Source organism: Schistocerca cancellata, chromosome 5 (assembly GCF_023864275.1).
Source record: "Schistocerca cancellata isolate TAMUIC-IGC-003103 chromosome 5, iqSchCanc2.1, whole genome shotgun sequence".
Taxonomy (NCBI): Eukaryota; Metazoa; Arthropoda; class Insecta; order Orthoptera; family Acrididae; genus Schistocerca; species Schistocerca cancellata.
This window is the reverse complement of record NC_064630.1, coordinates 176736287-176749137: the sequence shown is the minus strand read 5'-3', so window position 1 is coordinate 176749137 and position 12851 is coordinate 176736287. Positions and strand designations below refer to the sequence as shown.

The 12851-nt window shown below is 37.9% G+C and overlaps 1 protein-coding gene across 3 annotated transcripts in view; it reads left to right on the top strand.

The window, feature by feature from the left end:
- The window catches only part of LOC126188238 (UDP-glycosyltransferase UGT5-like), a 328602-nt gene that overhangs the window by 293363 nt on the left and 22388 nt on the right, over positions 1–12851 (top strand). For all 3 annotated transcript variants that reach the window (XM_049929798.1, XM_049929797.1, XM_049929796.1), the window contains 2 exons: positions 2502–2595; positions 7010–7232. In XM_049929798.1, coding sequence (XP_049785755.1) covers positions 2502–2595; positions 7010–7232 — 317 coding nt within the window. The remainder of the gene's footprint in view (positions 1–2501; positions 2596–7009; positions 7233–12851) is intronic.

The window sequence follows — 12851 nt, the reverse complement described above, 5'->3', positions numbered from 1 at the left end:
TCCGTTGTTGATCTTCCCGGTCTGAAACCATACTGCTCCTCTTGCAGTCTACTTTCAATACTGCTTCTTATTCTCTTCTCCAGGATCTTTTCATAGATTTTTCCACAGTGGCATAGCAGGGTGATTCCTCTGTAGTCTCACATCTCCTTTTATCCCCTTCTTGAAGATCGGGACTATAAGTCCTTTCTTCCAATCCTCAGGAATTCTGTTCTCCTTCCACACCACCCTCAGCACTCTGTATAGCCACTGGGTTCCTACTTATCCACTGTTACTTCGTCCCAACCTGGTGCCTTGCCCCCTTTCATCCTCTTTATGGCTTCTTCCACTTCATTTCAAGTTAGATCATCAATTTCCCCACTATTATAATCGTCTGCTGCCTTAGGCTCTCCATCGCTGTTAGTTAACCGCTTGGCGGCATTCAACAGATCTTCAAAGTATTCCTTCCAAATCTTTTTGAGCTCATGGATTTCCTCCACAACTCTTCCATTATTATCCATGATCCTCAGGCACTCGCTTCTGTCATTCCTCTTATTTCTTACCATGGTGTAGAGTACTTTTTTGTTCCCTTCACTGTCCTCTTCTAACATTCTTGTCCATTTTTCCAACCACTTCTTCTTCTCCACCCTTACTATGGTCTGTGCCGCTTTCTTGCTTTCCTTATATTTTACCCTAGCTTCCTCTGTTCGGATCTAGAACCATTCTCTGTAGGCTTTGTTCTTTCGAAGTACTGCCTCTTTACATATGTTGTTCCACCATGGGGTTTCCCTTCTTCTCCTCTTTGTGCTAGTTCTTCCGCACACAGTCTCAGCTGCCTCAACTAGAGCCCTCTTAAAATCTCCCCATTCTTCTTCCACTGTTCTCTGATCTTCCTTTGGCAGCTTCTTCCTGATCAGTGTCTGGTACTGGGTCCTCCGTTCATCCTCTTTCAGCATCCATGTCTTCAACCTTTTCTCCTGTATTTCTGTTGCCCTCCTATCTGTTTTCTCTCTCAGGGTGGCTACCAACAGCCGATGGTCACTGTCTAAGGCCTCAGATGGAATGACCTTAACATCTGTGAGGCTGCTCATCATCTGCCTATCCACTAGTATATAGTCTACTACTGAAGTTTGGGACCAGTCCCCACTGTACCAAGTTATTTTGTGACTACTTCTCTTCTTGTACCAGGAATTTGCGATCGCCAGCCCATTCCTCTTACAGAATTCCAGCAACAACTTTCCTTCTCTATTTCGGTTCCCCCAGCCCTCTGGTCCCATTATCTCCTCGAATCCTTTCCTGTCTGTGCCAACATGTGCATTGAGGTCCCCTATTATAATCTGATTTCCTCCATTTAGCTGCTTTTGCATGTCATCTTCAAATTCCTCCTTCTCCTTTTTTGTACACCCCACCTGTGGGGCATATGCTTGGATGATTTCAATGCTTTTTCCTTTCACCCGTACTCTACCAGTACTGTACATTTTGTGTAAGGATCACAAAGACGAGATAAAAGCAATTGAGGCTCATACGAAGGCATATAGATAGATGTTTTCCCCTTGCTCTATATGCAAGTGGAACAGGGAAGGAAATGTCTAGTTGCACAAGTACCCTCCACCATGCACCAAACATTGGCATATGGAGAGAGAGAGAGAGAGAGAGAGAGAGAGAGAGGAATGGATATCATCTTGGAAAGACCATAAACATATTGACAGAAGTAAAGTAAGAGTAATGGAATATATTCTAATTAAAACAGATGAAGCTGAGGAACTTAGACTGACAAATGAGATGCTGAGATGAGATGAATTTTGCTGTTTCACAGAAAATTATCTTTTAATGGTCAAAGTAGAGAGGATATAAAATGCAGATATGCAATAGAGAGGTTAACATTTCTGAAAAATAGAAATATATTAACACAGAATATAAATTTAAGCATTAAGAAGTCTTGTCTGAAGATATTTGTCTGGAGTGTAGCCCTTTATGAAAATTAAATGTGGATTAAAAGTACAGACAAGAAGAGAACAGATATTGAAATGTGGCACTGCAGATGATAGCTGAAGATCTGCTTGCCAGATTGATAGCAGATGAAGAGTCACTGAATCAAACTGAATAAAAAATAAATCTATGGGAAAACTTCACTAAAAGGAGGACTCATTTGTAGGACGCTTCCCAAAGCATCAAGGAATCATCATTTTGCTAATGGAGAGAAGTGTGGGGGATAAAAATATTAAAGGGCAACAAAGTTGTGAATGTAGTAAGTACAGGGTACACTGACATGGAGAGCTGCATCAAACTAGTCTTCAGACTGAAGTAAACAACAACAGCAACAGCAACATTTTCAAAATGATAAAAGTTTGTAGACAATGAAGTGTTCATGACAGTTGGTATCTATCTCTCTCTCTCTCTCTCTCTCTCTCTATTTATTCCTTCACCCCCCGCCCCACACACACACAATTTTTACTTTTCTATCTTAATTTTGTGCATAAAGAAAGGTGTGAAAATGTAAAAAGACAATTTTCTTTTTCCCTCAGCTATTTTACCCTGCACTCAGTAAGACCATTCGTCCCAGGTGTCATAGAAGTTGGAGGAATGCATCTCCCACCAGCACCTAAACCTCTTCCCCAGGTAAGAAATTTGGCAGTGTGAGAATATGGCACATTTATTTTTGAACTGTATTTATTATAATGCTTACTGATGAAAAAAAGTATTGTCCACTGATGTCTGGAAAAATCTGAAAATGACACTTCTTTTTCTTTGAGTCACTGAGGAAATTTAAGTAAAGTAGCTCAGTATTATTTGTAGTCTAGCTCATTAATTCTGTCCCTGGAGATCTAATGTCAATTGAAGATCATCTATTAAACCTTGTTCATTTCAGTAATTCAGTGTTTCAGATAAACAAAATGATAACACATTTCAGATAAAATACTATTAGATGTCAATAGCATAAATTCACTTTCTATTGGTCCAATAAAAGTTCTGCACCTAAAATCTTATATTCCAGTGCTAATAATATTCTGCAAGATGCTGGATGGAATAAAATTAATCAAATGAGTAATAGAGGTGTTGAGTAGAAGATGGGGACATGAACAAAAACTCAAAAAGGACAGTAGGGTAACTAACAAACTTTCCTTCTTTAAAGCAAACTTTCCTTCTTTGTAGTGCCCAAACACACAGCTAAATTATCCTAAGACTCTGGTCTGAGTGGAATAAGAAAAAAATGGCTCTGAGCACTATGGGACTTACCTGCTGTGGTCATCAGTCCCCTAGAACTTAGAACTACTTAAACCTAACTAACCTAAGGACATCACACACATCCATGCCCGAGGCAGGATTTGAACCTGCGACCATAGCAGTCGTGCGGTTCTGGACTGAGCACCTAGAACCACGAGACCACCACAGCCGGCTGGAATAAGAGGTTGTCAGATCAAGGAGCTAAGCTGTCCAGAGAAAATGAGAGTGGAAGGCTATTAGGAGGGGGGAGGGGAGGGGGGAGGGGAGGGGAGGTGAAGCAAGCACAGGGCATAGGAACACAGCATTGAAGAGATCGCATTGTGGCATTATCTATGCTTGGAGGTCAATAAAGAAGAAACTTGAGCTGCTATTCGATATAGCATGCCACAGGAATTTGATGGCGGAGGTCAGTTCCAGGTCTCTTATTCCGAAGTTCATCTGTGGTGCCAGCTGTTTGTAACTACATGCTATGTACATATTGATAAACCAAAACATGTCTTCATACTTCAGTATGTCTTCATACCTCTTCACAAAATATGCTAAAAATTGACGTTGGGCATACCTATACACTATTGCCAACCTACATTTGGTTGGTATTCACAAAAATTACAGGTATTATAGATGTACTTAATGTACAACAACATCAACTCACTCTCAAGTGATGCTTGGCATTTACAAAAAATGTATTTAAAGTCATCCTACTCCCACCAGTGTAAGGGATGTGATGTCACAAAATGAGGTATTAAGTTATGTATAATAACAGAATTTGGTTGCTTGAAGGCTAGATCTGTTTTCCTTTATATCAGTACTAACTTAAGAGTTTTCTGCTGCACATTAAATTTGTTTGATTGCATATTGGGTGGTAGCAACCATACTCAAGTCTGTTATTACTATCTTCCATCTTAGCAAAATAAGATAAATGCTTACAAAATATAAATCACAAACATTATGTATAAAATATTGCATCTTAAAGCAAATTGCGTTTTGATTCCAAAACTGCTCTTAGAAGCTCAGGTTTTGTTTTAGTCTGTAATATTTCTGAAGTCACAGATGATTTAATGTTCTGTATTTTAATAAAGTTAATTCAATTCATACATCTGGATTACAGTTTTATGCTCTATCATCTGCTGAAAAAATGTTATTTTTTAAACCAGTCTTTTAACTTAATTTGAATGTTACGTGTCATCATCATTTGTTTGTAGGTGATACTATTTTGAAATTGGCTAAATGAGCTTGTCATCCATGAAACTTATTATCCTATTATGGCAGAAAAATATGGAGTAATGTTTTTTTTAAGTGGTTTCAACATTCAAAATACAGGTTTCTTAAAGAATCCTGAAATAAAATTTCAGAAGGATGGAGTCAGTAATCAATCAGCAATATTGCCCTGTTGTCATAAATATTTCTTATGTGTAAAAAAAAAAGTAAAAAAAATGAGACAGCTGTTATGTGTCACAACTGACATTGCTTTGATGATCAATAATCAATTATGAAATTACATCACAGTGTTCTTGTGCAGACAGGTATAGAGGCACAAACCAGTCAGTGAAATAAGACATGAGACCAGGGACAAGGTCCAGTAGAGAATTTATGGAGGAGGAGTTTAATGAAAGAAGTGTTTATGAAGACTCATAGAACTGTATAGGCCTACTGAGATGAAGTGTGAGCACCAGAGTGGAGTAGTGAGAGGTAAAATCTCAGTGAACAATGGAGACCAGGGAAACTGTGCAATTGTTGGAGGTATAGATACCACCCAAGCAAACAGTGAAAGGATCCAGAAGGCACAAGCTATGAATTGGCCATTGTAGCTGACCAAGTGCTCAGCAGGAAACTGTGCCACCAAACCCTTTGCTGCCCTTACATTAATATCTTCCATAAAATTCTTCCCATTTAACCCTGAGTGGTATTTCTACCACATACCCAACCTACAAAATGCCCTAGTCTGCTCTTAATGCCACTCCTACTTACAATTCCTCACTACAGGAGCCATCATACTTGTGTAGGAACCTGCAGAATGATGTTGTAATAAGAGGTAGGACCAATATACTACTGTTGATATGGTCAAAAAATTTGTTAAGAAAAATTGTCTAAAAAAAAAAAAACATGGAACAGTTCTGCTCAAGTGGAGTCAGCATGCGAACATTTTACTACCTAGTCAGGTTAGCATTGTCCCCCTGCTGCAAGTCCGATTTAATAAGATACATTGTGGCGTAGGCTACAGACAGTGTTGCAGATAAAAATCATGAAGGATATCTAATCTTCTGATTTAGAGAGTTCAATGATACAATTAAATTTTTATAATAGCGTCACTGAATTACAGTTTTGTTATCTGCACAAAGCTGCACTATCCTCCTATTCCTAAGATTGTACTATCAGCTGCAGTAACAAAAACAGAGATTAAGTAGGGAGATGGTAATAAATTGTCTGGCTATAGTTTGTGGCTAAGCCAAGCAACCATGTAATATCTCCATGCTGCCCATATGATATTGTGGCATAAGCACTTTCTATGGGTGTGTGAATTTAGTTTCTTTAGTAGGGACAGCTATGTGGAAGTCATGTAAGACCAAGGTAAATATTTAATTTCTAAAACTTTGGGTGCTGATATGCACCTCTTCAACCACACAAAGTCTATATACCTTTACATCATAGATTTTTAGGACTTGAAAAGGTCTCTGGAACCATATAGTTTCATTTGATTAAAGCATCCATGCCTGGTTTTCTGGCAGGATCCATCATTTTGTTCGATGCTGAGGTGCTATTACAATACAGTTGGAGAGCCTCCACTTTGCTGTTAGAGTTTCATGGGAATACCAAGAGGACTGAGGCACAAATGAAAATTTGGATCAATTAGGAAGGTGTGCCAATTTTTTAGTGAGCTATAAAATAAAATAAAATAAAATAAAATATATGTTTCCTTGGATAGAAAAAGCAAAGAACTAAGACAAAGACAATAGTCATTTTAGGAATTACAATTTTATGCTGGAATATTGCAGAATGTCTAAAATTTGAAAGTTGATTACTTTTGCACCGATGTTTTGATTTAACAAAATAAAATTTATACTGAGAAGAGGATGATGAGATATCTTTTAAATTGCTAATTGACAATATGTTTATTGTTTTTGGACCAAATTTTCATAATATGATTTGATTAAATAATGATTTTACAGACTTTTCCATTAAACAAATTTTTTTAAAATGCCAATAACATTTCCATAATTAAAATGTAAATATTTAACTAATGAATAATAAATTGTGATCTTGAACAGTTTAAATGAAAAAAATTATACCACAAGTTTACATGATATTTTCTATAAATTGAAAATAAATAAATAAACAGATGAAAGTTACAGTGTCTTCAACATACATTTATCTTCAAAATTATGCCATCACTTCTTCTTTCTATTTGCAAGTGAAATTAATAGGATGAATAGATTTGAGGAGCATTATGTTTACATGTTGTAAATGACAGAAATGTTCACATTAATTGTGGACAGTAAAAAAAAAAAATTACTGTTGCTTTATAAGCTCAAATGTATCTTATGCTTCATCGGGAAACATATAATTGATTATAAGACTGAAACAGTATTGAATACTTCACAACCAAAAGCTGTATTGATCTCTTCAGTTCTGTAAACTGGCCTAGTTCATGGGGTTTCACATCTTGAATGTTTCTTCCTTCTGATTAAAAGAAGAATGTACCGCAATTTATTAAGGCAAATAATATAGTAATAATTTTCTGTTGTTGCCAGTTAGAGTAGTTAAGTGTTTAGTCACTGAACAGGAAATAAAAATTATTATTTCTTTTTAGGACATAAAAGAATTCCTTGATGGTGCCATTCATGGAGTTATTTACTTTAACATGGGCTCAATGATCAAAGCATCAACAGTGCATGAGGATAAGCTACATGCATATCTTGAAGCTTTCTCATCACTTCCGCAGAGAATTCTTTGGAAATGGGAAGAAGATTCACTTCCATATCAACCTGAAAATGTTATGGTCAAAAAATGGTTACCACAGTTTGACATACTCAGTAAGTTTGTATATAGTTCCTCATTTTTTCTTATTTACTTAGCCCATGGAAGAATTTCAAGAACTGCTTAAGATGACAGAACAACAGTTTTCCTAAGTTCTTATTTAACACATGCTTATTTATAACATATTTTATCAGATTTCTAACACTTGGTTTTGGAGAAACTGATTGACATACAACAAAAAACATTCCTCAATGAAGAAACAACTTCTTCATTTTTGAAACTACAGACCTTGATGGGTTTTAGCCTCATCAACAGTCTGTCTCCATATATCTCTGTTCTCCACTTTTCTCTTCCATCTTGAGATCTCTGTCTTCGTATGGTCAGCCAACACATTTTCCAGCCATCTTACTCTTGGTTGACCCGTCCTTCTGGTGGAATACAATCTTCTTTCCATTATTCTTTTGGCATCCTGTCATCTGCCATTCTTTCCATATATCCTGACCAGAGTATTCTCTGGCATTTAAAAAAGTTTACTACATGGGTAATCCCAAAAGTAAGGTCTCCTATTTTTTTATAAGTACAGAACTCTGTTTGTGTGGCAGATGGCCACACTGTTATGAAGAGTGCTTCACGCACTGTGTGTAAATACGCGCATGCTGTGCTGAGGCACTCGGTCTTGGTTTGGCAGCCGTTGAGAATGGAGCTCCCATTGCATGTTACTGCCAAGTGTGAATTGCGTGCAGTTATTCAGTTTTTGAAAGCATAGGGCACTGTGCTAATTGAAATCCATCAGCAATTGACGGAAGTGTATGGTGAGTCCTGCATGGATGTCAAAAATGTTCGTAAGTGGTGTAGAGAGTTTGCAGCTGGTCGGACTGAAATTCATGACAAACAACGGAGTGGGAGATCATCAATTTCTGAGAAAACAGTGTTGAAGGTTGAGCAAACCATGTATGAAGATTGGTATATCACCCTGGATGATCTCTGCGTGTTGGTTTCTGTGGTTTCCCGAAGCACCGCTAACAGAATTTTAATGGAAACATTGAACTACCGGAAGGTGTGCACAAGATGGGTGCCTCATATGCTGACTTAGGATCACATGTGGCAACAAGTTGATGCTTCCTGCACATTTCTTCACTGCCTTGCAGCCGAACAGGACAACTTTCTGGACTCAATTGTCACAGGTGACAAAACCTGAGACCAAGCAACAATCACGCCAGTGGTGGCATCCTTCTTTGCCAATGCCGCGGAAATTCAAACAAACACAGTCTGCCGTAAAGTCATGACAACCCTTTTTTGGGATCAGAAATGAGTACTGTTGGTCAACTTTATGCCCACTGGGACCACAATTAACACTGACAGGTACTGTGAGACTCTGAAAAACCTTAAACGGGCAATTCAGAACTGGAGAAGAGGAATGTTGAGTAAGGGCATAGACATTCTCCATGACAGTGCTCGCCCACACATCGCTCGGCAAACTGTTGTTCTCCTGCAACAATTTCAGTGGAACATAATCACCTAACCACCCTATAGTCCTGACTTCGTGCCCAGTGACTATCACCTGTTCCCTAGGTTAAAAGAACATTTGGCTGGAAAGCAATTCAGCTCTGATGATGAGGTGAAAGAAGAGGTTCATAACTTTCTGAACAGCATGGCAGCAAGCTGCTCTACATGGGCATGCAAAAACTGCCACAGTGTCTACAAATATGCATCAACAGAAATGGTGATTATGTCAAAAAATAGCTAAATGTTCAAGTTGTAAACTGATGTAAACCATTGTAGAAATAAACCGGTCTATGTACTTATAAAAAAAATAGGAGACCTTATTTTGGGATTACTCTCGTATATCATTCATTTGTATAAGCTGTTGTAATTGATGGTCATGTCATATTCTGAAACCCTCAGTGTCACTCAAGGGCCCAGCATAGATTTTTTCAGGATTTTGTTTCAAATGATCTTAGCTTGCATATATCCATTTCTGTCACCATCCAAGTTCATGAGCCATGTGATGTAACACTGGCCTTCAAAGGGAATAATATGCTCTCCACTTAGTTCTTGTAATTAGAGAAATCATAAATACCTGTAAGTTCACATACCAGTAATATGCTCTATTTCTTACTTGTATCCTTTTTCTAAAACAATGATTTTTATTGTTATCACTGGTTAAAAGGACATTTAGATAATGGAATATTTATTATAGCCTGCAAATTAGGCAGTGTTCTTCTAGCCTTAGAATCAGAGATTAACATGTATTTTGTCCTGTTTTGATTTAGAATAGGTCCAGTTCTTGCTCATTATACTACCATTATTTTGTAAATGTCCTTGTGGGTGTTTGTATGTCTTACCATATTTGCAATGTCATCTGCATTAGAACATATCTGACTGGATTTCAAGATCATTTTAAGCCTCTTGTTTATTTTTTATATCAGGGTGTGCTGTTCTAAGTTAAACAAGACTGCCCAGAGGTCATCATCGTGTTCATTTCATCTGTAAAGAGACAGCTCTTGGTCTTTTGTTATTTATTTTTTCCTTTGTGTCCTTCATTAATAATGTAACTAATTTTCTTGACTTGTACCATGGACACTGCCTTATTGAGCACATGTCCAGTGTCTGGTGGGAGGAATTGTGTGCTTCAGGGAGTATAAGAACAAAGGACTTGGCAGAAGCAACTTAGAATATAAGAACGATGAAGAAGCCCAGAAAAATGAAAGAAATGGTTAAAGAGATCACTAAGTTTAAGTACAATGTTATAGGACTACAAGAAGTGACATCACAAGTGCAATGACAGATAGATAAGCTTCAGCATGCTTTACTGCTTAGTGGAGCAGAGAGAAGAACAGGTCATTCTGGAACAGGATTTATAATAACAAAGAGGATAAGAGGAAATCTCTTGGAATTTGATCCTATGAACAGGCTGAGAATAAGAGAGAAGTTCAGAAATATAACAGCAACAGCAGCATACACACTAACAGAGGAAACAGAAGAAGGAATAAACAACAGTTTTATGAGAACCTTGAAAGTGCACGTAGAAAAGTACAAGAATAGAAACTGTTGCTAGTTTTGGGAGATATTAATATGGAGGAGTAGAGAGAAATCCACATTACATGAGGAAAGTAATTAAAAGGAAGGTATGCTGTGTCATTTCACTGCTAAAAATAATTTACTCATTAATAGTACCCGTTTTCCACACAGAAGGATCCATACTGGAACATGAAAACTGACTGTTAATGAAGTCGTTAACCAAACAGATCATGTGTCAGTAAAATCAGTTCCAAATGCTCTGATAGCAGATGAGGAAATGATGGGAAACCAAGATAGGGGAAACAGAGTCTACAAAGTTAAAGGGAAAAAAACTGGAACAAGAAGAAGGAAAGAAATGAATGGCTAAATGACAAATGTAGACTGACGAGAGGTTAGAAATACAGCAAGAGAATGCTGTAGAGAGAGAGAGAGACAAAGAAATATGGAGGTGTGTAGGAATAACAGTCAAATGGCTGTAAGATGTGTAAGAGAATGTTAAGGACTGCTTGAAAGCATATTTTTATAAGACAGAACAACTAAAGCAACACAGTGAAAAAGAAAATTTTATCATGCCATTAATTTATTTACTCATTCAGCATTTACAAAGACAGTCATTGCATAATGTATTAATGACAGTATTCTCACTGCTCTATACTGAACTACATTATCACTTACATAGGTTGTTATTGTACTTTACAAAATTACAAATATACTTGAGCCACTCTATGGCTGACTCAGTGTGTCTGTGTATGTCCTTCAATTCACCCTCATAGCCATGCAGTTCACACACAATTAAATGGTCCATTGACTGGATTTCACCACATTCACATTCAGGACTGTCTGATAGACCCCATTTGCCCATCAGTTGTTTACATATATCAACTCTCACTCTGATGTGGTTCATAGTTGTCCACGATTTGCTTGGGAGTTTTAGTCCTTTGATCTTCTTGCGAGTTTGTCGACCAAATTTTGGTTCTAGTTCTTTCCAAGCTATTTTCAGGTTGAAGCCTTGCAGCTGTTCACTGATTTTCCATAAAGTTTGCTAGGATGGGAGCCAGGCCAGTGGTGTGGCCTGGAGTGTTCCAGAGCTTATCCACATTGTCTCCTTCAGTTGAAAATCCACTTTAGTTACATCTGCATTTTTCATCCAGACAAGTGAACAGCCATGCTGTAGAAAGGGCTAGTGCTGAAGTTCTCAGTGTGCTTGCCCCACAATCCCATGCCATCCCAGTCAGTTTCAACAGGATAGTGTTATGGGATTTTAGTCTCTGTTTCGTATCTTCTAGATCTCAGTTATGCATTAGAGTGTAATCTGATTTCATTCCCAAGTCTTTACACTTATTCTTACACTTGATGCATTGGCCATTCATAGAGAACTGTGGTTTTGTATTTATGTCTTTATTGTTAAGATGCATTATGGTGCCATTCATTTCACTTTTTTTTTATGTAGTTGTGACTTGGAGTAGTAGGTGTTCAGCACTTCCAGATCTGCAATCAATATTTTGTTGGGCTTGTTAAAAATTTTTACTTTGATATGTGATGTCCATGTTATCTGCATATGCAAATTTATGCAATTTGGTATCTTGTATGTCAGCAGTATATAGACTGAAAAGAATGGTTGCTAGTGCTGAACCCTGCAGCAGGCTGTTATTCAAGATCATGCTGTTCATGCCATGAAGTGAAACCTTGATTTTCCTGTTTGTTTTTGACTTAATGTGTAGGTCTGCTTACATTTGGCTGTTCAGTGTGGCCGAGCGGTTCTAGGCACTTCAGTCTGGAAGCGTGTGACCACTATGGTCACAGGTTTGAATCCTGCCTTGGGCATGGATGTGTGTGATAGTTAGGTTTAAGTAGTTCTAAGTTCTAGGGGGCTGATGACCTCAGATGTTAAGTCCCGTAGTGCTCAGAGCCGTTTGATCTGTTTGCATTGGATTGTATTAAGCAGTAGCTCCTCAATCCATACTGTATTGTCACCAATGTAAGCTCTATGAGAACCAGGTCTTTTTCTCTTGTTTTGTGGGTCTTGCTCTGTGTGTGTGTTGTGAGGAACAGCAATTAGTCACAACAATTTCTAAAATCTCAAAATCTTGCTTTGTATGTAGGGAGGTTTTGGCTTTGATGTATGGAGTTAATGTAGCCAGTAACTTTCTAATCATTTATAGGAGGTACACAGCAGGTATACTGATCTGAAATTCTTGGGATTATCTCCAGAATTTCTGAATTTTAGCACAGCAATGACTATTGATTCTTTATGGATCTTGGGGACCCCACCCAATCTGATGCATTCTATATAGAGTGTAGCCAACCACCTTCTTCCTAATATTCCTAGTTCTTTAAAGAATTCTGGTAACATGTCATCAGATCTGGCAAGTTTGCCTGCCTTCACTAACTTCAAGGCCTGAGTAATCTCTTTCACAATGTCCATTTTGACTGGATTGTTAAGCAGTTCAGATGTCTGGAAATCTTTCTTTTCAGCTGTCCTTAGTTTGATTTCAGTACAGTCACAACCTCAGATGGACTAGAGACAAGAGATTGCCTGTGAGGCATCATGGCTCACACATAATTTCTGAAGCAGGGCCCAGCCCTTCATCATGGAATGTGTAAAATCTTGACTTTCCATTGCCTCCTTCCATCTGCTACTGCACTTCTCATTC